The sequence below is a fragment of the Leuciscus leuciscus genome, assembly GCF_965113295.1.
Source record: "Leuciscus leuciscus genome assembly, chromosome: 5".
NCBI classification, from domain to species: Eukaryota; Metazoa; Chordata; class Actinopteri; order Cypriniformes; family Leuciscidae; genus Leuciscus; species Leuciscus leuciscus.
Window position 1 is genome coordinate 49,557,733 of NC_138729.1, and position 27,974 is coordinate 49,585,706.

General features: G+C 37.5%; 2 protein-coding genes across 3 annotated transcripts in view; one reads left to right on the plus strand and one right to left on the minus strand.

Annotated features, from left to right (window-relative positions):
• The window catches only part of LOC309499703 (ras-specific guanine nucleotide-releasing factor RalGPS1), a 156,733-nt gene that overhangs the window by 58,857 nt on the left and 69,902 nt on the right, over positions 1–27,974 (plus strand). For both annotated transcript variants that reach the window (XM_082171110.1, XM_082171109.1), the window contains exon 8: positions 4,705–4,831. In XM_082171110.1, the coding sequence (XP_082027236.1) occupies positions 4,705–4,831 (127 nt within the window). The remainder of the gene's footprint in view (positions 1–4,704; positions 4,832–27,974) is intronic.
• Positions 10,000–27,925, minus strand: angptl2a (angiopoietin-like 2a). The gene is made up of 5 exons (XM_082170125.1): positions 27,489–27,925; positions 20,862–21,804; positions 16,361–16,554; positions 12,602–12,872; positions 10,000–12,039 (listed from the first exon to the last, which is right to left on the minus strand). Exons 2-5 carry the CDS (start codon positions 21,778–21,780, stop codon positions 11,840–11,842), a joined length of 1,584 nt encoding a protein of 527 aa, XP_082026251.1. The 5' UTR covers positions 21,781–21,804; positions 27,489–27,925; the 3' UTR covers positions 10,000–11,839.

Sequence of the window (27,974 nt, forward strand, 5' to 3'; positions counted from 1 at the left end):
CTTGCACTGAAATTGCCCACATGTTCAGTGACCGCATTTACATTTAATGTGGCATGCCTTTTTTTATTAGTCTTTGTAATGTATGTACACAACCCTTCAAAAGCTTATTTATTTATATATCAATTTATTAATACTTTTCAGCAAGGTTGCATTCAATTGATCAGACATGAAAGTAAAGACATTTATAATGTTTCAAAAGTTTTTGATTTCAAACAAATTCTGTTAAACTTTATATTCATCAAAGAAAAAGTTTTCCACAAAACATGTTTTCAGCATTAATAATAATCAGAAATGTTTTATGAGCAGCAAATCATCATATTAGAATGATTTCTGAAGGATCATGTGACACTGAAGACTGGAGTAATGATACTGAAAATTCAGCTTTGATCACAGGAATAAATTAATTTTTACTGTATATTACAGTAGAAAACAGTTATTTTAAATTGTAATAATATTTCCCAATATTACCATTTTTACTGTAATTTATCTCAAATAAATGCGGCTTTGATGAGCAGAAGAGACATAATCGTATCAAGCGATCTCTAACAGATAAAGCAATATGTTGTTTAAAAACACTGTTACTCACACTTGTGTGTTGCATTACTGTCTGAATGTCTGGTCATAATCTTTTATTTTCAGTCTTTCTGAAAAGCCTGAATCAATCTGTGTCTTGTTTAAAGCGAGTCTGCTTTAAAATGCAGCGAACACACGACCAGTGTCTTACTGATGCGATCTGGAACTTTGCTCAAATTAATGCTCACACTTTCTTAATGTTAGGATCGTAAGGCAATGCAAAGACAGTTTTTTCAATTTTTTCTACAGCTAATATTCAGAGGGGTCTATATCATTTTTGTTGCTCAAGTAATCCTGTGTATATATGTCTCTCTCGTATTGACTACATGACGCGTGAATCGCTGGACTAGGCTAAAGAGGTCATGATATAGAAGTAGGCGTTGATCTCTTTTGTCATATTGGAATCTTGGCTTCAATAAGTCAAGTCAACCTTAATTTTTATAGCACACAAAACAACAGAAGTTTACCCAAAGTGCTTTACAGATCAAGAAAGAATAAATAAACACATGTAAATACAACATCATTCTATCAGCTTCAAAAAGCCATTTCATGATCTATTCAAAAGCCAAAGAAAACAGATATGTTTTTAAAGAAGACTTAAAAATGGCTAGCGATGAAGATGACCTCACATGGAAAGGAAGACTATTCCATCATTTCGGACCCTTCACCGAAAAGGCACGGTCCCCCTTAGATTGATAACGGCAACGAGGAACCGTCAATAGCAATTGGTCAGCAGATCTGAGTGCTCTGGTAAGGGTGTAAAAGGTCACTGATATATTTATACTAATATAAAAGCTGTTTCTGGACTAACAAGGAAGCTTTGAGCTCTGAAACTTACAGGACATTTTTATAGTACGATGACCTCTTATATGCCAAAAGATCAAGGACAATTTGGAAAACCTCTTTAATTATTAATTCTGTCAGATGAGAGCTTTCACCATTATGTACCAGCATTTTTATATACAGTAAAATAAGCATTTTTACGTATGGAAGTAAAATAATGCCAAATGTTCTTGAAACAAAAAAGCCTGTTGAATTGCACTACTTGAAAAAAACATTCGAAATGTTTTGAATTGAAATATTCACAGCTTAAATATACAACCATGCTGAATTTCAGCCCATAAAAATGCAAGCCCTAAAAATACAATGCATTAAAATGCAAGCATGGTTAATGCAATGCTTTTTTTTTTTTTTTTTTAAGTAGTGCAATTCAACAGGCTTTTTTGTTTCAAAAACATTTGGCATTATTTTACTTCCATATTTACAGCGGTTCCTTGACTAGCACCTTGATGTTTCCTTCTCAGAGTCTTGAGCCCGCATGCACCACACCTCTGTTTTCTGCTGTAGTCAGTGGAATTTCAAATGTGTCTTTCTTCCCATCATGAGGTATTTAACACTGCAACTGCACAAGCTTTTAGCATTGTCCCCAAGAGCCTCGTAAAGCAGTGAGATGGCAGCTTCCATGAGCTCATGGCGTGAGCAGTCGGAGTGGTTATTAATGAGGCTCATGTTGGAGACCCGGCTCTCTGTCTCAGGAGTTTCGCACATATGCCCGCTCTGACTTTGGAGTTGTTGGTTGTATTTTGGAACAAGCTGGGTGGGCAAAGGTACAGAATAAACTATTAAAACACTTCTGGGGAAAACAGGCCAGAATGTTTAGAATAGATGTTTTGCAATCGTTAGATTTGGTTTTCTGTGTTGTTTTTTTTTTTTTTTTTTTTTTTTTACTGATCCTTTAGATGTTGTTGCACTTGCAGAGTGGAGAAATGGCATTATATACAAATATATCATCATAAAACAACTGGTGACACTTTATGGTCTCACTAACATAATGCATTAGCTAACATAAACTAACAATAAACAATATATTTTTTACAGCATTTATTATCTTAGTAAAAACATAATTGTACATGTTAGTTCAAAGTACATTAAATAATGTTAACAAATACAACTTTTGATTAAAAAAATGCATTAGTAAATGGGTAACACTTTACAATAAGGTTCATTAGTTAACATTAGTTAACTACATTAGTTAGCATGAACTAATAATGAAACTGCACTTATACAGCATTTATTAATCTTTTTAATGTTAATTTCAACCTTTACTAATACTTTATTAAAATCTTGTTAACATTAGTTCATGTGCTGTGAACTAACATGAACAAACAATGAACAGCTTTATTTTTATTAACTAACATTAACAAAGATTAACAAGTAACAAATGTATTGCTCATGGTTAGTTCATGTTAGTTAATACATTACCTAATGTTTACTAATGAACCTTATTGTAAAGTATTAATAAACAATCTCCAACTGAACCCACCAAAGCAAATCTGATAAGTTTTTAGTTCACATACTTCACTGTTAAAAAATAAAGTTTCCTAAAGTTTGATGCCATAGAAGAACCATTTTTGGTTCCTCAAAGAACTTTACATTGAACTGTTCTTAAAATAACATACTAATAAAAAATATATATAAAAAAAAATTAGTATAAAGAACATTTAAAAAATCTAAATAACCTTTTTTTCACACAAAAAAAAAAACCTTTTGTGGAATGGAAAGGTTCCATGGATGTTAAAGGTTCCTCATGGAGCCACAGATGTCTATAAATAACCTTTATTTTGTGTAGAGTTTAGCTTTGAAATCAATAGGTCCCTGAATAGCAGCTTTATCTTCTCAGTTTGACCCTGATTTACCACACAAATGACAACTCCATATACATTATTACAGATTGTATGATTTCAACCTCCAGAAAACGTGTGTGTGTTTTCTCAGAGTGTGTAGCGCAGGTCAAACCCAGGGCATGACAGCTGTGAAGTCTAAAAGAAGCTTCAGAAACAGTTGGTCTGATAGTTTCTCTCCACAGGTTGTTCATCCATTCGGGACGGGCTGCTAAAAGCCGTTTGTTTGCATTTGCTCGGCATGTTGAGAAGATCCCCTTATGATCCACCAGCTGTGCTTATTCACTCGGTGCAACTGGACATACATTTTAAATTGTGTTAGGGTCAATTCATCCCACTTCTGATTGTTAAACTGTTTGAAGCACTAGTTGAACTGTTTATTTCTTATTGAATTTTGTGAATTTCTCATTTAGGATCATGAATGTGCATGCAAAGTTTAGATTTGTTTTGGAAAGGCTGTACAAATTTAGGTTTCATCGATTGTGTTTGTGGTCAGATTGACCCCCATTGGTTTCCATGCAATTTGCCAAGAATCAACACTTTGAAAAACAGCAAGAGTCAGGTAGAAAACAGAAAACCTTTATTGTAGCTTGACAAACATCAAAATGGAGTAACAAGATTAAACCCACAAAAGAGGGTTAAATCTGTGTTTGGTAGCCAATACAGTCCTGAACCACTTAAATACCACCAGTTCCATGCTGGTGGAATGATCTCCCCACCGGCATCCGGAATGCAGAATCCATGACAACATTCAAAAAAGAGCTGAAAACTTTTCTCTTCCGTGAGCACTTAACCTCATAAAAAAAAAAATAAAAAAAAAATATATATATACATACCTGTAAATTCTCGCTTATCGGGCTTATGCTACTCTGAATAATGCCTGAACTTCGTATTTTGAGCACTTCTTGCGTTGTTTTTTGCCTCTTCACGATGACTTGCTTAATTTAGTCTCAATTTGTAAGTCGCTTTGGACAAAAGCGTCTGCTAAATGACTAAATGTAAATACTGACAAGTCATTAAGAGACTGAAAGTCATTGTTCACTGAAAACTTATTGACTAAAAAATGGTTTAGAATTTACTCTGAAACAATTTTCACTCAGAAATTGATAGTGAATTTCGAAAATAATTACAAAAGCAAGTAACATTGAATTAAACATTACATTTTGAAGTATAAAGACTGAAATAGTATTTTCTTGTTTAAAAACGTCATTAATCTTTGTTTTATTTACAACAGTAACATAATTAAAACAATGCATGGAAGGGAATCTGTACGACGTGATATTTGCTCTGCAGAACTGATTATTGGTGTTGAATTCTGCAGCGTTTCCATGTGGGCCTGATCATGTCCAGCTTGTATCTCATTAAACTTTTGTCAAGTAGCTTCCCAATATGGTCTGTGTTTCAGATGAAAAACTAACAGAACTCCGCATCTTTCCTGTTGTTTCTTTAGCTGATCAATAGGAAGGACAAGGCCACGTTTGACAAGCTGGACTTCCTGACGTCTAAAGAGCATAACTACGTCAGGATGAGAGAGTACATCCGCTCCCTAAAGATGGTGTCCTGCATCCCCTACCTGGGTGAGTCCTCATCTCTTCTCTCTCACACACTGTTTGTCCTAACCCGGACAATTGCTCTTCCCTCCCCTTGCCACCGCTGGATTGTGTTCACATTATATAATTTGGGTCTGAATCGTGATGCTTTTGCATCATCAAAGTAGCAGCTGTTTACCCCTGTTGTTTGGTACCAGGAGAACGTGGAAAAATACATAGCATTTCTCACCTCACTTTTTACATTTTGGTTTATGAACCTTTGGTTAACAGCACTTGCATCTGTCTGCCGTGAATGAACTGCAAATGTTCTAAAGAGTGCAGGAGCCGAAATGTGATATACATTCTCTCTGTTTGCAGCCCATCAGTCATGTTTGTCAGGAAAGTGAGTAAGAACAGACACAAACGCAGAGATTTATTGAATCGTACAAGGCATGACATGAACTTTTTTGCTCACCAGCCGCTGTGGCTAGTGGTTTTCCAAAGTTACTAGCCACTCAACATTTTCGCTGGCCATAATTTTGACATCAATACCATTGGGAAAAATGTAATATTATCTCATAATTTGTCAGCAGGTGTATTAGGCTGCTGTCACTTTAAGACCTGAAGCACGGATCCATTATACTGTTACATTTAACAACTGTTTACATTCACTTTGTCAAGTCAAGCATTTCAGATATTTCAGTATCAATATGTATATAAAAAAATATATGTTTTTGACAACACTAAATTGCACTTAGTTTATTATTTTAGATGCCTTTTTAAAAGACTACAGTTGACAAATGTATATATTATATATAAAATTGAACCTGCCAAAGTGGCTAGTAGGAGTGTGTGTGTGTGTGTGTTACGCCACTGCTGAAATACACACACATTTGGCGGGTGTTAATGTCAAGCCCTGGTCATCAATAGGAGTTCATTTCCACGATTAAGTGAGTAAGAACAGACACAAACACACAGATTTATTGAATCGTACAGGGTTTGACATTAACTTTTTTTCTCACCAGCCACTGTGGCTAGTGGTTTTCCAAAGTTACTAGCCACTCAACATTTTCACTGGCCATAATTTTGACATCGATACCATGGGGAAAAACTGCTTTTAATATTATCTCATAATTTAGCAGCAGGTAAGACCTGACGCACGGATCCATTATACTGTTACAAGTGTTTGCTTTCTCAACTGTTTACGTTCACTTAGTCAAGTCAAGTCACCTTCATTTATCATTTATAAGTTATATTAACTTAGGGGCCGCTTACACGACAACGTTCTAACAAAAAAACCTTAACGCGCTCCGGCCACTCATTTACACGACAACAGTGCCTGGTGGCTCGAGAGCGCAAACCTTGAAATGGGTTCCAAGGTGCAAGCCTTGAAAAATATGTAAAAAAGTTATCTCTGCGCAAACTTCAAAAACGCAAACCTGTGAAAACGCTGACGGCGTGCACATGTGTATTATGTGTTTAGTCTATAGGTATGCACGTTTGAATATATATGTTCATATGTGTTGTCTTAGTTTACAAATTGACCTCACCAAATTACTTGTCTAGCCTTAAATATTTATAATACAGAATTATTCATCACTTCCGCGTAGCCATGTGAACTGGAATTATTTTGACAACGTTTTATCTGTACAGAGGTAAAGGGAAGTAAGGGGGCCTTCACAGGGGAGGGACTGGTTGACACTTCAGGACTGCGTAGTCGTCGTGTTCAGGCGCAGGTCCTTCATCAGATCCGGATACGGCCTGGATCTGGCGGACTGCGGTAAACCTCGGGATAAACAGAAAAACGAATATTAGCATAGACGCCATCCTTCTTATGATGTAACGAGTACATCAGTTATGATTTACTTAAAACATAACTGACTGTGTTTACTTGAATACTCACCAAGACCAGCATTTTTACATTATTTTGTGTGTATTTGACTGTTTAAGCGCAATAAGCAGTGAAAAAGAACTCCATTTAGTACTGAGAGGCTTTATGTTCTGCACTTTGGGTGTGAGCACATAATCTGTGGAAATTAGCAAAATTATGTGCAATACGCACAATCCCACAGCAACATTCAAGCCCTGTAACACCAACAATATTAATCCGGAGCAAATTAAAGGAATGAGTGAGGAGAGGCGGGTTTGTGTGTCACTCGCTGTCGGAGAGATGAGAGAGAGAGAAAGAGAAGCTGGTTTCGTGTGTTTATTCTGCGGAAAAATTAGCATTTCAGATATTTCAATATCGATATGTATCGAAAAAACGATATTTTTGACAACACTAAATTGCACTTAGTTTATTTTTTTAGATGCCTTTAGTTGAAAAATTTATATATTATATATAAAATTCAACCCGCCAAAGTGGCTAGTAGGAGTGTGTGTGTGTGTGTGTGTGTGTGTGTGTTACGCCACTGCTGAAATACACACACATTTGGTGGGTGTTAATGTCAAGCCCTGGTCAACAATAGGAGTTAATTTCCACGATTTAGTACAATTGCGTTCGAATCAGCAGCGAACCGTAGCGGAGTTCACATGAACTGTTCCCCAGACCACCGTTTAAATGCAGACCCGGGAATAGTTCACGGTTGTGCACCCGAGTTCGGAAAAAAAAACATTCACGTCATCCAAACAAACCGAACTCTAACATCAACCAAACTTTTTTAACATCTCCTTCTCGACCAAGGGATCAGGGTTTGGCTGGATAGTGAAGCCCAGATCATGAAAGACACATGCGTTTTGTTATCATCCTTGGAATAAGTATTCCCAGCATTTAAATATATGAAACATGTCTTATTATTTTAGAAATTTTTCAGTGTGTTCCCATGTTCTCTCACACTAATGCATGTTGAACCCTAGTGTTTGTGCTCTGAACTCTAACAGAGATCACAGACGTACGGTTCTCATTACCTCACAGATTCTCAGTAAGTCTGTAGACTCAACAATAAATTGATTCCAAACCCTCTCTCCTGCTACAGCGATATCAATGACCAGAGATTGCTGGAAACTGTCTCATATTCTTCAGCCATTAGTCATTTACAGCTGCTGTTCTTATTTAACTCAAATTGGGAGAAGATGGAGGGATGGCACATATTAGATAGTCTGGGTTTGATTTGTAGAAACGTAAAGGTGCCATTTCTCCAGGATTGTCTGAGAAATTTTGATAACTTGACATTTTGACAACATTTCTTGGACAGAATATGCTCATGTTTTTGCAGTTTTGTTATTGGCGTAACATGGTAGTTTTGCATACCCAAACCTTTGACTAAACATCATACACTAAAAAGGATAAACATCCTTAGCAGCTCAATCTGGAACCAAGAACCGTCTACTTGGACAGTAAGAGATTGTTTGTCTGACTTGTAACATAAGCAACCACCATTGTAGTTTTTATATGCAATTTAGGTGATAATTGGCAGGCATGGAGAAACACTGAAACAACATTGTTTCCTTGCTTGCGTGCGACGTGTCTGTGGGAGAGTTTAAAGTTGTTTTTTTGGACTAAAAAGTGGTGCTTTTAACATGTTTGTTTAGTGAAGATAAAAGATAGAAAGAACACAATTTTCATTAATGGCCCCTAAATCTTGGACAGATTAACCAGTTTGATTGTAAAATAGTTGTTACTGTGGTCTGTAGGTCAGATTGGCATTCATTTACCATGTTTACTTGTACACCGATAATGCGAGGGTCTTAAGGTCTTAATCACAGTAAGATATTTACATGACACAAGCAGAACTCTTCACTCCAGTTAACATGCAATTTTCATTATTCTGATTATTCGCTAATAAGTATGGTTACACCACATTCAGATAGGCATAGTTTTTAGTTCACATTAGATCAAAGTATTGTGTTTACATGAGGTAAACTTTAATCGCAATATTGGCAATTGCAATCATTATCTTTATGTGGCTTTTTTCTAATTTTGATTTTGCTTAATTAACTGCATTCATGCAATTAGCAGACACTTTTATCCAAAGTGACTTGCTAAAGAGGAACACAAGCAATTTGCCAAAGAGCCAATGATATTTGTAATATACAATGCCAGGTTTATTAGACAACTAGATTTGGAAGCAAGCTAGATAATAATCCTCATATCATGTAATTACTGTGCTGAAAATATTTAATCAATTGGCTGCCCTACAAAAAAACTTCAAAGAATAAACCAGAAAACAAGGGATGTTTAGTATGAGAACTGACTGACAGGGCAATGTCATGCTTTGTGCATAAACTCACTTATACCTTCATGTGTTGGTGACCCAGCTCATGGTATTCAGAGTATTAAAAGTCCGTGTCATGCTGAACAATCAGTGTGTTGTTCTCTCTTTTGTGTCTGCTTACGGTAAACATGAACAAAATGATGGTTTGTGTGCACTGCTGCCACTAAAGCCATCATCGTCTGTTCCATAGTTCTAGTATCTCAGAAACTTTTTATTTAGATGTGCATTCACTTTTCAACCACTCCACAACTGTTTTACATTCATTTCTAAGTCAGCATGAATTGAAAATGAACCCTATTTTTACTTTCTTAACACGGGTTTCCATCATGATGCACTGATGCATGTTATTCTAAGGACTTCCGAGATACTTTTTACAATTCAGTTAATTTCTGATGAATAAATTCAATTCCACCCTTATTTTTAAGTCCTGTTTCAATTGGAAACACTCCACGTTACAGAAGTAAAATGTGCTGCATTTTATTTCAAAGTTTATAACTTTTGTTGTGCCCTGCAAAAGTTAGATTTTACACATTTCTTCACAAATGAATGCAACTTTTGTGAATTTTTAAAGCCTAAATACAATCTACAAGTTGGAAAGTTTGAGTTGGATTAGTTTGCAAGAGCGCGAGTGTAAACACAACGTGGCTTTGAAAGCGACTAGTGAGTAGATGGATATTCATACTGACTTTAATGTATTTTCCAGCCTTTTAAAAGGTTTTCCTCATTTGGAAACGAATGTTAAAGACACCCTTTTTCATTCATAACAACCAAGATGTTTGAGCAGCAAAGCATTGGGATTGTTCTCTTACAGGACAAACCCTGAGTCTCCCGTAGGGCCCTTAGATCCTTTGACCTTTTAGAGGCTTGAACAAACGAACACATTGAGCTTTGAACTCAGTCCATCTGTTGGTCGTTCTCGACTCGTCTCTCATGTTCACTGTAATCTAGTCTATAGGGCAAGTCTTGTCTTTTGCAGTTCATCACAAAAGAGCTAAACTGCAGTAGCTGTACATCATTTATTGGAACATTCTGTAAGTACAAAACACAACCATACTTTGCGTTACAAAAACAAGCTCGCTCATTGGCCCTGTTTACACCTGGTATTAAGATGCGTTTTGGTCGATTGGATCACTAGTGGACGATGTTAAATACAGGTGTAAACGGGGTCTATAGCGTTTTGAGCTTGTTCTCTGGTCGTGTTCATATGTAAACTGCAGGAGCTTATTTCGTCCATTAGATTGAAAGATCTGAAAAAGCCCATAGATTAATCCTCCCAGAGACCCTCCCCTCGAAGAAATCAGGACAGAAGTGGTCAAAAATGGACAAAAGAGACGGATTAAAACACCCGGTGTAAACAGGAATGTGTCTCCCTCATCTAGGCTACTTGTGATCCGATCAACCAAAACGCATTTTAATACCAGGTGTAAACAGGGCCATAGCTTCTACTGTTTATACAGATGGTTTCCAAACAGGACTCAAATGAGTGAAATCATTCATGGACATATGAATGCTGTTACAGTACATTAAAATAGTCAGTAATATCTTTTGTGATGCTTGCAGAGGCTTTGTGTTTGTGGTTTAAATGTCTCTTAATTTACAATTTAGCTATAGGTGCATACACAATGACTAGGTTAAATTTACCTCTAAATGTTGGCAGAATTTTTATTGTTGCCTGAAAAATCCCTTTAAGATGTCAAAAAATCCTGTGTATAGTCCACTTGTCAGGGCACAATTGCAACAGTACCCATCATTAAAAGTCAATGCTATGGTATAAACAGATCAAATAAGGAAGAGACTTTGCATTTGTGCTACTAAAATTAGCCTAGTCATTGAAGTTTACGGAGGCTTCGCTTTTGGGATTTAAATGTTAGTTTAGCCAATTTGCGTCTCTCTATTTACAATTTAGCTTGTAAATTGGTGCATAAACAATAACTAGACTAAATTTGAGTTTTAACACAAAAAATCCCTTTAAGATGTCCAAAATTCCTATGTAGTTCACTTCCCAGGGCACAGTTGCAATTTACCCTTTATTGGAAGTCAATGTTATAAACAGATCAAATGAGCAAGAGACTAAATTTAGCGGAGTCATTGACGTTTTCAGAGGCTTCACATTTGTGATTTAAATGTGTTAAACCAATTCACATCTCTTAATTTAGACAGTAAATAGATGCATACACAATAACTTGGCTAAATTTACTTCTAAATGTTTAAGTTTTTGCATATAAAATCCCCTTTAGACGTTCAAAAATCCTGTGTTGTCCACTTCGCAGGGCAAAATTGCAACGTACCCTTTATTGAAAGTCAATGCTATAAACAGATAAAATGGTATGAGAACTGAATAATGTGAACTGTTTAAATCCCTCCGTTAGTACACAACATATTATGTTTTATAGCACTAATGTAAACTCAAAATAACAGTTCTCTTCTTCAAGGTTAGACTTCTTACAGTGAGAATGAGGTTCGGTGCCTGTTAAGATCAGGTAAACATACTGACTATATCCCCATTTTAAGCGCACTTGTAATGACGCACACGATGCTGTCCAGCTCCAGGTCATGTTGCCAGGTTCATCTGACTGAAGATTGTAACGTTTTTTTCTAGCATTTTCACTTGCTCTTCATTGTCCACAGCGCCTGGGCACCATTGAGACCTCTGTCTCCAGGAAACCCAAAAAGTCGTCTCTCCTTCATGAAGTCATATTTTTGGATTTTGAATATGTATGACTGCATAAGGAATTCATAAGACTCATAACGATCAATACAAAAATAACATTAACATTGCACTATTTACAACGTCTCTTGAGTTACGGCATGTTAGATTAGCATTTTCCTTCACATGATGTTTCTAATGGAAAGTGTTGGGATTTGGCCGGATCATCATGGTGACCTTCTTCAAGGAATACGAGCCACCGCGGAACTCCGCCCAGTAAACTCCATCCTGGTAGCGGCTGCGGTAATGCCCACCGCGGTACCACACGCCATTCAGGTTCGAGTGGGCGCAGGCGTTGTACCACCAACCACCCTTCTGATAGTGGGCACAATTTCCTGTATGAGAGGAAATGAGGTTTGAGTAAGTGAAAAGTGTGACTTTTGTATTTTGATAGAGAATTACACACTGTTACACATTGATTCTATTTAGAATGCTGCAGTGATGATGTCATTTTGTTTGCAACCCGGAATTTGGAATCATCCTGGTTCGCTTTACTTCCAGCCAGTTGGCTTTTGGATTATTGCAGAAATAATCTCAATGAACAACAAAAGTTTATGACCCTTGCACGTTTTGTTCATCAAGATAATCTTCACAAATGAATTTTGAAGCCTTAATGACTAAGTAAAAAGCTAAAGTTTGGCTTTAAAGAACTACACCATAGTTGCATGACTTCAACAAAATCCAGTTCCATCATTCTGAACTCGTTTCTGGGTTTTAGTACTCATTTCTGCAGCACTGTAGAGTTAGTACATTTTTAGCCCTTAGTGGACAATGAAAATAATGCGTGCAAAGTAATGCGTGCAAAATAAGATGCAAAGTGAGTGCATTGCATCTTAGTGAGATGCAAAGATCTCTGTATAGAAGTTGGTTGTGATAAGGACTGAATTCCTCTGATACCTGTGTACGCGTCATGATCTCGGTCTAAGGTGGTAAACTGTTTCCCGTTGTGCCAGGTGAGCGAATCTCCGGCGTTTCCATGGTAACGGCCCACCTTCAGCTTGTAGAAGTCCGCCTCTGGCTCCAAACGGAAACTGGCGTATTCTGCGAACGTCTTTCTGCCGGACCAGTCCTCGAGTGTCACCAGTAGCTTATAGTTGCCTTGGTTGGTCAGCCAGTAGATGTTCTCCAAACCAAGCCAGTATTCACCATCGATGTTCCCAAATCCTTGCTAAATTAGAAAAGAGGAAAACATTTTTTTTCTTGTTACACAACCGAGGTTGAACCAAAGTGCTTTACATACAGATTATATAAAAGGATAAAAATAAGGACACGCATAGACCAATAAATAGACAACATATAAAACATCACATCTAACCATTATAGGCTAACGACATTAGATGCACTTTCAACAGATTCTTAAACATTGACAGCGATTTGGCAGACCTGATAGATAGCAGCAGCTCATTCCACTGTCTCGGCCCTATTACTGCAAAGGCCCGGTCGCCTTTATGTAGGCGATTTGTTCTAGGCACTATAAGTAGTTTATGATTCTCTGAGCGTAATGTTTTAGAAGGGTAATATGGGGTTAAAAGGTTTGCCAAATATGGTGGGGCCTGGTTATTTAACGATTTATATACAAACAATAATATTTCATATCTAATTCTAAAATGGACTGGAAGCCAATTTAGAAACGCTAGTACGGGTGTAATTGATTCGTGTTTCTTTACCCTCATTAAAAGCCTCGCCACAGCATTTTGCACCGATTGTAATCGAGACAAGGATGCGGCGGTAATGCCACAATACAGAGAGTTACAAAAGTCCAGCCGTGATAAAATAAAGGTATGGATAACTCTTTCGGGCCATTAAAAAATGGTTTAGTTTTTGCTAATAAACGCAGATTATAAAAACAAGCCCGGACCACAGAGTTAATTTGCTTGTCCATTTTTAGGTTATTGTCAATTAAACAGTTGTTTTCGAGTAAGATGCCAGGGGACTTAAATCTAATATAATTTCTGAGGAGTTATTTCTGTGGCCGAATACAATGACCTCAGTTTTTTCCTCATTTAGCATTAAAAAGTTTTTGGCCATCCAGTTTTTAACATCCTTTAAACACTCTAAAAGTGACTCAAATGAATTGGTAGAGCGCCTGAGTGGTAGATACATTTGCGTGTCGTCGGCGTAACAATGAAATGACACTCCATACTTTCTGAAAATGCTACCCAAGGGGAGCAAATATAACGTTTTTTTTTTTTTTTTTGTGATTCTACATACATCTAACTAAAGTTAGAAAAGTGAAATCATAATCCACCACCCTTTAAATGAGAAAAGCATCAAATAGACATTACAAAAAGTAGCAAATATTTAATTTGATTCTACATTAGAATGTATTACACCATAACATTTTAGGCTTCAGAGTAAATGATGAATGAAGAATTTTCATTTTTGGGTGAACTATACCTTTAATGTTTTTTGTTTTTTTTATTAATATGGAAATATGAAATAATTTTTTTAATGAAATGATACTCTAAATAAGAAACCAAAACTGCCAGTAGGTGGCGGTAAATGTCTTAATGAGTAAGTCATTAAAGGACAAGTTTGGTATTTTACACTTAAAGCCCTGTTTTCAGATCGTTTCTGATGAAATACAATGGTTAAGATTGAAATTTGGACAAATGCTGCTGGCCCAAGAATTTTCGGTTTCTGTGGTAGCACCCCCCCACACCCCCACACCTCCACAATGGTTGCATAGGTGCACTGGAACAATCCTTCCTAAAACGCATTAAACTTTCGTTTACCATTGACTTGGAGTTGGACAAAAACTACGATAAAACCTGTTGGAAAGCATCTTTTGCAGCGATTTTTGTGTGAGCATATCAGTGAACACCCCTGACCACTCGGTGAGTTTCACGTCTTTGTAAACGAAAGTTTAATGCGTTTTAGGAAGGATTGTTCCAGTGCACCTATGCAGCCATTGTGCTACCACAGAAACCGAAAATTCTCGGGACAGCAGCATTTGTCCAAATTTCAATCTTAACCATTGTATTTCATCAGAAACGATCTGAAAACAGGGCTTTAAGTGTAAAATACCGAACTTGTTCTTTAAATAATTCATTATATTCGTTCAAACGGCTGATTCATTCAGGAATTAAGTAAATGGATTTAACAACGACCATTTACCGTGCTAAACTGAGTGAAATGTTTGATGCGAATAGAGTTTTTTAGGACTGGTTGTGTTAAATCTCAGACTCTTCAGCAGGACTTTTTATGCTCAGTTGACTTACAATAAACAGAACAAGAACTGGCGGAAACCTCTTGATTATCAAATAAACTGTAAATCTTAAAGTTCTACAATGCTCTTTCAAAACACTTTGCCAGATCCTGAATCCTGCCAGACGATGACATTCAAAAGACCTCCTCCGACATCGTACACATGTGTTTGTATTTAGCGGTCTCGGCATTAGGGTTAATCATTCATTCAGAGGAAGCAGGTCTGACCACAGTATCTAAAACACCTGAGAACGTACGCAACTCGCTGTCGGCGGACAGAAATTACACGTTATGGCAGAGACAAGCCAGCTCAACACCTAGAATAACGTCACAGAATTTATTTATGCATGTAATAAATCATCGCTCCAGACTGCTGTTGTGTTAGTCATTGTTTAAAGAAATTGTTTAACCAGAAAATACAATTCTGTCATTATTTCCTCACCCGCAAGTCGTTCCAAACCTGAATGCTGTTAGTTTTTCCATGGAACACAATGGAGAAATTTTACAGAATCTTTACGCAACATTCACATTGCATTCAAATTCTAAAGTGGCACATTAATGCTTCATGCAAGGTTTGAGATCGTTGATGCCAAATGCCATTTTAGCCTGTTTATAGCGTGACAGATGTGTTCACTATGAACTGTCCTCAATTCTATGAAACATTTTCTCTTGAATTTATCTTCTTGAAAAGAAAAAGTGAGTGAGAGAGAAAAAAGTTATCGGTTTTATGAATGCATCTTCCCTCGCTAGTGCTTCACTCACAGTAATGTTTTGATCAGCATCATTTTAAGCTTTATTCTTATTTACTATTCATGACTGGATTCCCAAAAACTTGTGGAATATAAATGGTTTGCATAAAAAAAAAAAAAAAATCATTATATAATTACAGTTTAGTGCTTTTTTTTGTGTGCTTTTTTTTTTTTATATAGTCATTAAATATTTCCCATGACATTGGCTCTTTACGTCTAGTCCTGACTGTAATTCCGGGCTCTAATGATATCGACAGAGTGTTTTCGTCAGACAGTGTGTTTGTGGACAAAGCCCTGGAAAAGCCCTGGCCCTAGTTTGGAAACCTTGCCCATCTTGCATAACCGAATTCCATTGACGTTTGAAAAGCAATGAATTCAGAAATTGCAAAAAGCTGCAGTTTGCTGAGAGTCTGACCGGTTAAGACATTTTGTCATGGAAGTTTCTCCATGCACGAATGGCAGGATTTCAGAGCAATGTGTGTTTCATTACGATAACTAACCATGACTGGGGGAAGTACTAGGGGAGTTCATGCTGTTATCCAATGATACAGATCAGAAGCATTATAATCAATTTTAGCGGCGCTGAGCGATGATGTATGCATGCATGAGCTCATGATCACATCGTCTTTATTTGCATGATCTGTTTGTTGGTGTTTGTCATTGGCAGAAAATGTTAAATGAACATAAACATGTTTCTGACCTTATATGTCTCCCAGTTTCGGAAGAAGTTGACCGATCCGTCCATGCGTCGTTGAATGACGGTCCAGCCGCCGGGGTCGTGTCTCTGGTCACACCAGACCTGCATCAGTTTGTTGGTGTTTTCCAGCTTCAGTAGATACATGTTGCTGTTGGTGTGTCCTTCTTCTAGAGCATGTAAACAGTCTTTGAACGGTCCTGTATGGAAAGCAAACACGTGCATTATTGAATGCATGATTCTTCTCTGTCTACAGCATCTCTGAATTTTATGTTGAAATCAATTCAGATGTGGGTTAAAGCTGCTATTTATTACATGCATACATCACTGTTTCTGAGACCAGTTTGCCTTTAAGAACAGAATTGCGAGAGCGTCACATATTGAAGAGTTCTTGGCCAGGACCTCCAGGAGCTTTTTTTCTTTTATGAAAATTAATAGTTTTCATCAAGTTTGATGTGTTCCAATTGTGTTGAGGCTTTTGGATTGTAGTATATCTTATGGATGAACATCGCATGTTTAATAAACGTATTGTATGCATGAGCCTGTAAAATGCCATTTTTGTCCTCACTGACTTCATACCATTAACTTAAGCCATCATCTCATTGACAGCACTTGTGCAACCATCGTTGCGAAAGCTGTTAGTTTTTCCATGGAAAACATAGAGAAATTTCAAAGCATCTTAAGTTATGTCTTTATGTATAATGCATTATAAAGAGATTGATAATGCATTAGAATATTTGCAGATTCCTTTTTACATCTAAAATTGGTTTGTCTTTTAATGCATTATACTTAATATATGTGTAATAATGAATAGATAAGTATTATAATGTTATATTATATAGTTACAATTATTCATGAGACCATACAATGCTTTTTTAAGGTGCATTACAAGGCATAATTATTGCATAAAACTACTTTTATAAAGCATTATATATAAAGGCTTTTAGTTAAAAGTAAAAATGGTAACAAGTTACTTTTGCTACATTTGTTACATAATACATTTTTTCGTTTGTAGTCATTTGAGTGCTTTTTTCTAAATGTTACCAGAGGAGTGGATATAGTCATATGTTATTTGACAGCACTTATGCAACCGTTGTAGCTGAGATGTTATTTCCTCATCTGGACTCATAGGTTTCCAGCGGCACATTTGAGGCAATTCTGTTTTCATTATGACTGCATGCTCTCCCCAACGTTTTGTGCGTCGTAAAACCTGCCCTAAGGAGATGGAAAATCATCTAGATAATGAACATGCAGTCTCTGCTTCTGACCGCTGTGATTACAGAACCTCCAGCTTCCCTGTAAAGGTGTCTAATGAGCTAACAAGCTTCAGTCCAAGAGCCAAATCACACTTTCGCCATTGCCTCTGTTCTCACACGGGATTCTTCAGGCTATTGTTTCCATATCTTCTGGCCTCTTGGGGCTCTGAATGTTAACGACTGTTAAATTTGGTGGAAGATGCCTGGATGAGGGCTTCTGTTGAAGTAAGATCATCACACCAATTGGTACCTTTTAGAAACAGACAGATTGCATTCAGATTTCACAAAAAGTCTTGTTTTAGTAGGTTTGCATAGTAGGTTTAGCTTTCTCATCCCAGCGAGTACCAATGCAGTAACATCACAGTGACTAGAGATGTGGTGCGTCTTCATTTAAACATTGTAGGTCTTTTTTTTTCCCATTTGTTGGTCTTATGTGTCTGCTGTGGATGCATTGCAGGAGATAAAAAAGTGAGATAGAAAGTGAGCTGTTTGCAAATGCAATTTATACAAAAGCAGATGTGAGAAATGCATTAAACTATTTTAGGTTTGAACATGCAAACTGTACGTCATCGGTCGAGATTCACTTCCATGAGTCAGGCCGGATAGATATAATACTCGTACTCTAATAAATGTACCAGTGAGACATTCATCTGAGGGTCAGCCGGTTTCAGAGAACATTCATTGAAGTTTCAGTCTAAAATTACCCTTCATCTTTTGTCACGCTTGTTGATTTTCTCCAAAACGCAATAGAAAAATACATTGGAATCTAATTTGTCACAGTTTGTGTTTTGATTTGACTTTTCTGCTTTTTGTCTTTCTGTGACGGCTGTTTTGACATTACATTTCAGATTAGGAGTTTTATTGCTGAATAATAATCAAGCATTACGGACTCAAAAGGGTAAGACTGGAATCAATCTGCTTGTGACCGGATCATTTTCCAGACTATTGATGAGCAAGAAGCTTGTCATCTCGTGAGTAAGAGCTACTCACAGTCAGCGCTGAAATCAGTCATCTCTTTTTGAAAGGACCTTCTGTATTTCTTTCATTCGCTTTGAAGTTTTAGATGATTGTTCATCAGCCCTTTTTTATGCATTGAAGGACTTGTTTACATCAGGTCGTCTTGCCTCATTTTCAGTGATGGTCAAATGTTTAAAGCAGTGCATAAATGGCACATATATTGTTATCTCTCATAGTTCCCCCCAAAATCCTTACAATTAAACAAGCTTCTTAATTGCTTTTTTGCATTATGTGCCACAATTGAGTCTCAGGCCTGTTTTGATCCACCAGAATGATTTACATTGGAAGTTTTCCATCCTCAGGCATTTTCACATGCTATTGGATAAAAGCGTCTGTTAAATGACCAATGTTTTACATTTATGCATTTAGCAGACGCTTTTATCCAAAGTCACTTACAGGAGCAATCCATAATGTATATTTTGCATGTCATTAAATGGCATTCAGTATATGTGTAGATTTAGGTGTAAACAGCGAGTTTCTCTGCACACGATGTTGCCGACTCTTCTGTTGCCTGTGGAAACTAAGATTAAATGTGTCGTGCATTTGATAAAGTAGCAAGTAAGTATTTTAAAAGCTGTATTACTGATGCAGTGTGGGATATTTATTAGAATCGCGCTGTCAACTGACCCATTACATGTTGTTAAGTGTCCATGAATCTGTTAAAACGAAGCACATTAGCAGTTCTTTGTTGTGGGTGAAAATCTTGCTAATAACTTCCAGAGGCGTGATTTAATGGCATGTTAAAAAGAAAACAGGACGACAAGATGAATTTACAGACGACTGCAGTGGATAGAGAATGGATGTGTGTTTTGGTGATATTGTGAGGAAGATTTCAGGAAAGTTTGTATAGATTTACAACCACAACCACATACCATCACCCCGTCATTTACATTCTGCATTTCATTTATACTTCCACACTTGAGCTCCCCAGTTACCTCATATTAACCCCCACATCGCAGAATAGTAAGCAATACTTTAACAAACCTCTTACAGCAAAGCACTGTAGAAGCTTGCCGAATGGTGTCTGGAATCCCCCGTTTAAGGACTTTAAAGTGGTTCGTGTCTTGGAGGGTTTTCCTCCAAAGATTAATGTGAACTCTTAGTTCAGAAGATATGTTGCCAGATGATTGTGTTGTAATGGGACGGAGGCCAAGCTCTCTGGCGTGATCATCGGCAGGGAAATCCACGTGTCTCCATGTTGCTTGTGTCGGTGAACCTTTGAGCTGTTTTCTTTGGAACCACCGATGTAACCAAACCACTTATGCATATCCATACTTATTTATCATACTCAGTGTGCAAAAGACAATTAACCTTGTAACTCTGCAGAAACGCTGCAAGAGAAGGAAGACTGCTGGCTGTGTAATGTTTAGATGTTTCTCATTAGTCTCGCTGATCCTGTTGCGTACACAAAATGCTTCGCAGAAGTTTGCCTTGTGGAGACTTGCGTCATGATTTTTGTAAGGGAATGTTTTTCTTTAACATTTTCTGTTCTTTAAACATTTGCAGAGCATTTGTAAATATCAAACAAGCAATGCCACAATACCAATACTGTTAAATTTAAGTCATCTTATCATTTACAGTGGAAAAAGTCACTTTTTTAAATTTATTTTTTTATATCAGTTATATGCATTATGGTTATATTTCTTATGTTATGTTGTTAAATTATTGTTTATTGCATTATTTTAGTGTTATTGCATATTTAGTGTTTCCATGATGGTGATTTGTATTTGTGTACACTGTGCACCTTCTATATATATTAATATGGTAACACTTTAGTTTAGGGTCCAATTCTCACTTTAAACTTATTAGCATACATATTACAAGGATATTGACTGTTTATTAGTACTTATAAAGCACATATTAATGCCTTATTCTGTATTACCAGATTCTCCATCCCTTACTCCACCCTCAACAACTACCTTACTAGTACTCCTTACTATTAATAAGCAGTATTTAGGAGTTTATTTAGCCAAAAGTCATAGTTAATAGTTAGTTAATCGTAAGAATTGTACCCTAAACAAAAGTGTGACCATTAATATTTCCCCCAGCTTGTGGAAAGGTTACTTATGAGCTTTGATTCAGCATGTCTTTTTTCTTCCCCACCGGTTGTTTTTAAGGTTGTTGTCATATTAACATTATCAGTTCATTAATTTTTTTTTATGATAAATCTCTGGTAGCCACATCTGTTTTATTTACTGTCAATTTCACCGATTGTTTGTGGAAGAGACACTCACCTGAGGGTTTATCTGTTGAGAAGCTGTGTGTTTCAGAGGCTATGGTCGGTAAGGTTGGTGGCATTGCTTTGGCGTTTTGGTCACTCTGGATCTCATTGGTGATCTGGTTGTGGTTGCGTGTGTAGGTCGGCGGGTGGAAAGGCCTGGCGGGGGAGTGCTGGACCGGAGGTGGAGGTGGTTGTCGATGTTGAGGTGTCTGTGGTGGTTGTGCCGGGATCACAGGAGGCTGGTAAGGTCGTGCTTGTCGTACAACAGCAGCTCCACCACCTCCTCTTCTGCACTGCTCCTCCAGCTGCACTATGCGCGCGCTCTGGTTGCCTGCAAGCGAGGCCAAGTGCTGGTATTTGTGCTCCAGGTCCCGAAACCGTGCGGTTAGATGCTGCATCTCTGACGTGTGATTCAGCACACGGTTCTCCAGCTGAGAAACCTCCAGCGCGTTGTCTCTCTTGCGTATGATCTCGTGCAGAAGCTGCATGTAGAGCTGCGTCACTCGGGAGTTCATGTTGCGCGACTCCTTGCGGAGGAGCTTGACTTCGTTCACCACACCACCGTCCACCTCCACCAGCTGCTGTAGCGTCTCGATCTGACGCCGCTGCTTGTGGAGCTCTCCGTTCAGCAGCTCCAGCTCCTGCTTGTTCACGCGGTTCTCCAGCAGGGCTTCAGGCTCTTTCGAGTTCACACAGATTGCACCTGTGGTCTTCCGCTGAGGCACGATGAAGGTGTAGGAGCATTTGTCCACGTCAGAGGCGCCGGGAGGGTCCGGGGAGCGTTTGGATCGACCGGCATACATGAACTCGCTTTCAAGGACATCATCTCGGCTTTCAAACTCCTCGGCGAAGCCGATCGAAGCAATGTCGGGTCTGGATAGGGTGATGGTCAGCAGGGCCAGAAGAAAACGCTTCAAAGTGACGACAGTCATGACTCTCTGAGATGTGTCTCTGTGCTGAAACACAATCAAATAAGAGTTTAGTGTATATTCTCAGTAGGAATATGTATTTGTATCCACATGAAAAGTCGTGTATTTATTTATAAGGATTCTCTCATGCTTACACAGGATTCATTTATTTGATCAAAAATACAGTAAAAACAGTGACATTATATTTTATACTGTAATTTATTCCTGTGATCAAAGCTGAATTTTCATCATCATTACTCCAGTCTTCAGTGTCACATGATCCTTCACAAATCATTCTGATTCACATGATTTACTGCTCAAGAAACATTTAGTTTTTTTTTTATCAATGACAACATTTACGTACATGCACACAAATATGCAATTATTTCTAATAATCAGAGTAAGGACTTGATCGCAGTAAGATATTTTACATGACACAAGCAAACCTCTTCACTCCAGTTTACATGAGATTTTCATTATTTTGATTATGCTAAGTGTGGTTATTTTTACCACCAATATTTGCATACCCCACAGCACAAGTGATGAACTCACATAGGCTCATACTCATCAAATGCATAACACATTTCTAATATGGAAATATTGAATATTGTTTCGGCGCCGTGATGAATCACTTTCAGAACTTTTTTTCCCAGCTGATGAACGATAAAAACATTGACAGCCAATCAAAATCCATCCTGCTTTAAAGAGCTCGAGCCTTTAAATCGACAGAGCAAGTCCAGTTTTGACATGACAGAACTGCAGCGTGTGCTTATAATAAACAGAACAATATCGTCTGCTGGTGTGGACTCTGATATAGTTATCGTTAGTTATCTTTATGGTTATTGTTCTTGCAGTAAGATATTTACATGACACGAGCAAACCTTTTCACTTCCATTTTATAGGAGATTTTCCTAATTCTGATTATGCTAAGTGTGGTTATTTTTACCGCCATTATTTACATAGCCCACAGCACAAATAATGAACTCACATAGGTTTATACTAGCCACTGTTTTAATCTAATTTCATCAAATGCATAACACATTGCCTCATCGACACGGCAGCCATCGGCACTGATCCTTAACAAACCCGTCTCCACACCGGCGTGACTCCGATCTTCACCCAGATGGAACTGGATAAATATTCTGAATGTTCTGATCCAATCTGACTTCTGACCTGTAATGCCTGAATCATAGTTGATCCAGAGGAGAACTGGCCCCTGACTGAGTCTGGGTTCTCCCAAGGTTTTTTATTCTCCATTCTGTCTCCTGATGGAGTTTTGGTTACTTGCCACCATCACCTTTGGCTTTTGGCTTAGCTGGGGATATTTAATATTCAACAATATTATTGATCTGCCAGCATTGACAACTGAGCTGGACGATGACATCACTGTTTTCTCTAGAGTGGCTGTATATATAAATGAAACTAAATTAATAACTTTTTTACAACAAAACTGAACCATCACTGAACTATGACACTATTTTCTTCTAGATCTGCTATATAGCAGAAAGCATTATTTTGCTGTTATCACTGTGAAGCTGCTTTGAAACAATCTGTATTGTAAAAAGCGCTATAGAGATAAAGGTGACTTGACTTGACTTATTTCTAATGTGGTCGTATTGGATATTATTTGGCACCGTGTTGAATCGCTTTTAGAACCTTCATCACTTTTTTTCCAGCTAATGAACGATAAAAACACTGACAACCAATCAGAATCCATCCCTCGAGCATTTAAAGTGACAGACGACAGAACTGCAGCGTGTGCTTATAATAAACAGAACAATATCGTCTGCTGGTGTGGACTGATATAGTTATCGTTAGTTATCTGTGTTACTGTTCTTGGTGTGAATGAGCCTTGAAGTCTTTGAGTCTCTACGTTTTTTGGCTTTTATTATGAATATGTTTGCCTTACTGTTATCTATGAGCTAAAGTGTGCTGACACAATTCGCATTTAGAAGATATAAGCATTTAAAACTTACAGACTCTCACTTCTGCCAATATGGATCAGTGATTTTGATGACATCATTCTGCACTTCAGCTTCTCATCAGATCTTCTGTCCAATCAAATGCTCTCTAGAATCTGAAGCTCCACGGCTCTGCTTGAGCTGTGATACAGACTAAACGCTATTGGCTATTTAAAAAAAAAAAGGGGAGGAGCTGTTCGATTTGGCTTCCCATGCAATCTTAAAGCAGTTGGCTAATTTAGATCTAACGCAACAGCCTGTCTGACCCATGTGGTCACACTGTAGAATGACAATTAAAAAACAGCACAGACAGAATGCAAGTTAAATCCTGTTTGAAGTGAGTGTCATGTGAATCATTTTGTTGAATGAACTGTTAATTTATCTGAAAGCCATTAGCTAATGAAACACGTGTTAAAAACACGGGGCCTTGGAATGTCTTTGGTGATTTTCCAAAGAACAGGTCTTTTGTGCCCTGGAAAAGCATCTGTAAGTAGTGATTTAGCAGATGCTTTTAACCAAAGTAAATTACTCTACACCATTAGAATTACCCAATTAATCGTGCCTTGCAGGATATAAAGCTAAACCCTTTTGATACCAGTCTAGATCTTTGAACACTAGGCCACACTAGTGGTTTTGCCATATGCACAAGTTTGACCACACAAGTTTTGCGATGTACGTGTGTGTCTCTGTGTGTTTTACTCCAGTATTGTGTCATTGAATAATGGATAAGCAGAGAGAATTACACATGGTTGGTGATTTTACAGAGACTGAATCTCCAGCACCAAAGCAAATTAACTCGTATTTTAGGTGTGAATGTAAGTTTGTTTGCCCAGTGTACTCTGATTCACACACAAATGACTCAGTGATTTTATAAAATTATTTAAAAAGAACCAAATGCACAACAGATACTGGTTTGAATCAGTCAGATTAATCTTTCGCTGAATGAACTCACTAAATCAGTGCTAAATAGTTGATTATATGACAACCTGCAATTATATTAATTTATATTAGTTTTAAATAATGCAAATATTACATTTAATTCAAATAAATGATTTAAACATTATTATATTAATTTTGGCAGGCATTAGTGACATTGTAATGGTAAAGCTAAATCATGTTAATTTGCTCACTGACCGATGCATTGAGTTCATTTAGGGAATGATTCATCATAATTCAGGTTCATAAAAGTCAAAACTCGTCGTGCAAACTTGCATTCACAACAAATATATGATCTCTGTTCACACACCATATGCAATTCTCTCTTCTTATCCCAAAATGCAACTCAGCCATAGTTATCTAAAGCATTAAACCTTTAACTTTTAACACAAAACTGTAAAATCTGAGGTGCACTTGAGTTTCAAAGAGTCTCCACAAAGTCAGGCCATACAGCCTGAACATCAGATCAAATCCTAAGAATGCTTTACAAAGCATTGATAAGTTATAGACACACATGCATCCAGATGCGCACATGCTATCTTAAGTTTTCCTAGATAAATGTTTATGGATGTTTAATGTCAGATTTAGTCTTTTTCTATAATCTCTGAGTCATAGATTTACACCCTAGGACTGGAATGCACTAATTCACTGATGGGAAAATCGATCACACGCAGTTCCTGGTGTGTTGTGTGTTGTGTGTGTGTAGAGAGTCTCCCATAGCAACGGACTCAGCGCTCCATGTTTTTCATTGTGCTCATTAGTAAGTGCGTGCTCCTTCCCACTCGTTTCAGGGATCATTTCAGAGACCAATACTGTACGTAGAGCCCTAAAACATTAGAACTGCCACAGGGAGGTGATGTAGCTGCTGGGGACTGTAGCTTACCACTCGATCTAAAACAAAAAAATATTTCTTTATTTTTAATATCTGAATCACTGCTCCTTGCAGTTTGGATGGAATGGACAAACAAACATTCATAGCCTTGAGTCATCAATGGAAAATATATTCCAATCAATCGTAAAATAAACAAGATTGCTCAAGACACTCAGCAAGGATCCGTAACCTCATGCTACAAACATGCATGATGATTCATATATATATTTTTTTTACTTAACTACATAATGGCTGTTGTTGTTGTTGTTGTTGTTGTTGTTGTTGTGCAGTTTATCTTGCCATTGATTCAGGAAACATAAAACATGTCTGTTGGATATTAAGACTTTATTAAGACTTTTCCAACCTTGTATTTCATTTCTGCACTGGATTCACATTTCTTCTTGTTGTTGATTTATGAGCCTTTTAATATATTTAACACATTTAGTGTAAAAATAATTTGCATTATGGCTAACCCTTTACATCTTGTCAGTATGATCATGTTTATAATTCACCAACTAGAAAATAAAAAGTGTGTCCTTGTCGAAGTCAGAATTTTATAAATCTGCACATTCATATCAAAATGCCCAGTTAGAGGTGTTAGGAAACTTGCTTCTATCACATTGATTATTCTTCTTCAATATGCGTGAGATGCTGTATGTTGGTGTCATCACGGATGAAGCTGCACATGGATCTGTTTTGCTGTTATGAGCGTTGCCAAAATCAGCTCTATGAGTCGAAGCATGTGAATGCAGAATTACATCATTGTTAAGAATTCTAAATCTGACTCGCATTTCACAGATTTAAAATCTGATTCCACTGAAAGCTGACTGTGATGATGTCATAGTGGGCTTCCTGCTTGAGCTGCTGATGTCATCGGAGTCTCCGCTTCTCTCCGTCTCAGATTTCTGGATCATTTTCAGCATGCATTAACAATAACTTTCTATTCTTTTCTGCAGGCTTGCAAGCGCTGGTATTGTCTTAGGAAATGCAAGTATAGTCTTTACTTTGAGACTCAGAGTGTGTCTATCGGGCACAAATCCAGCTCAAGGGGTTCCAGTGTGTGGCGGTGGGATGCATTTCTACAGGATTTTGAATTCATTCAGAAAGACTTTTGAGTCATTTGTGGTGTTTGTTCTCAAATATAGCTGTGTGTTCTTTGAGGAAATGCAGCAAATCCTAAACACATTTTGAACTGATTTTATAGGTGATTATGTAACTCATAATTAGGTAGTTTAAAGCTCTTGTTGAAACTAGATCTACGTAACTTGCTAACCTTGAATCCTCCAGTTCCCGAATGCGTAAGTGTGAAGTTCAGCAGTAATTGTTTCTGTGGAAAGTGTGAGGATCATTACCAGCTTCAGTTCAGGACACGCAGCTTCACCATGTGGAACATTCCTCACTTATGCATTTATCTAACATTTATCGAACAGTTTGATGAGAATATTGTGCAAATTTCTGCTTTTATATATTTACATGTATGAGTTTGGCAGATGCCTGTAACCTTGCATTTAATCAGTTTATGCAATTTCTATGAATTGAACCCATGACCGATGTTGCAAGCACTATGCCACAGTGTATAGTTCTACAATTTTCTAAAACCCTAAAAGTCAGGTGAATATCTAGTAAATATAATTTTGGCGTAACTGTTTATTTCTAAAATATTTAATAAAAAAAATATAAAAAAATTTGAGTGTCTGCTCAATGAACACATGTAAACTGCTCTTTGAGTGCCATCAGGGTTCATCTAGGCATTTTTATTTTTCAAATTTCCAGATCTGGCAAAGAATAAGATCTCATGCAAACTCATGCACATTTCTACAATGGATATGCATAAGCTAAACTGCCATTTCTCCGCCAGTCTATGAATTTTCTGGGTCCATGTAACACAGTATAAAGGTGAAAACCAGAGAACATGACTGATGTATCTTCAGTTAGATGCTGGTTTATAATCAAACGGCTCTTACCGGGATAGTGTGCTGAAGTTGCTGGGCTTTTTCTCTCTCTCTCTCTCTGCTTTATCCTTTTAATCTCTCTCCAGGAAGGTTTGATGTTATCGTCCCTGAAGTGAAAGTCATCACCGATCCGCTACTGTCCTTTCTGTCCTATTCTGTCCCTCTTAAGTGTGTCTCCTGTTGCTGTCATATGATGATGGGTGACAGACTCATTGTGCGTCCCGGTGTGAATCGTAGTTTAAGTGCAGTTTAAGTTTGGTCCGTGTGTCCCAGCATGTGTCTGCATCTCCTGTGAGCGTCTCTGTCCAAATGATCCTCCGACTGTTCAATGTTCAGAGTGACACTTTGATTTAGAGGGAGACGTCCTTTAACTTCCACTCATCCGCACGGAAAACACAAGGAACACACTGCTGTCTCTCTTTCCCTCTCTCTCTCTCTCTCTCTCTCTCTCTCTCTCTCTCTCTCTCTCTCTCTCTCTCTCTCTTTCCCTTCCTCTCT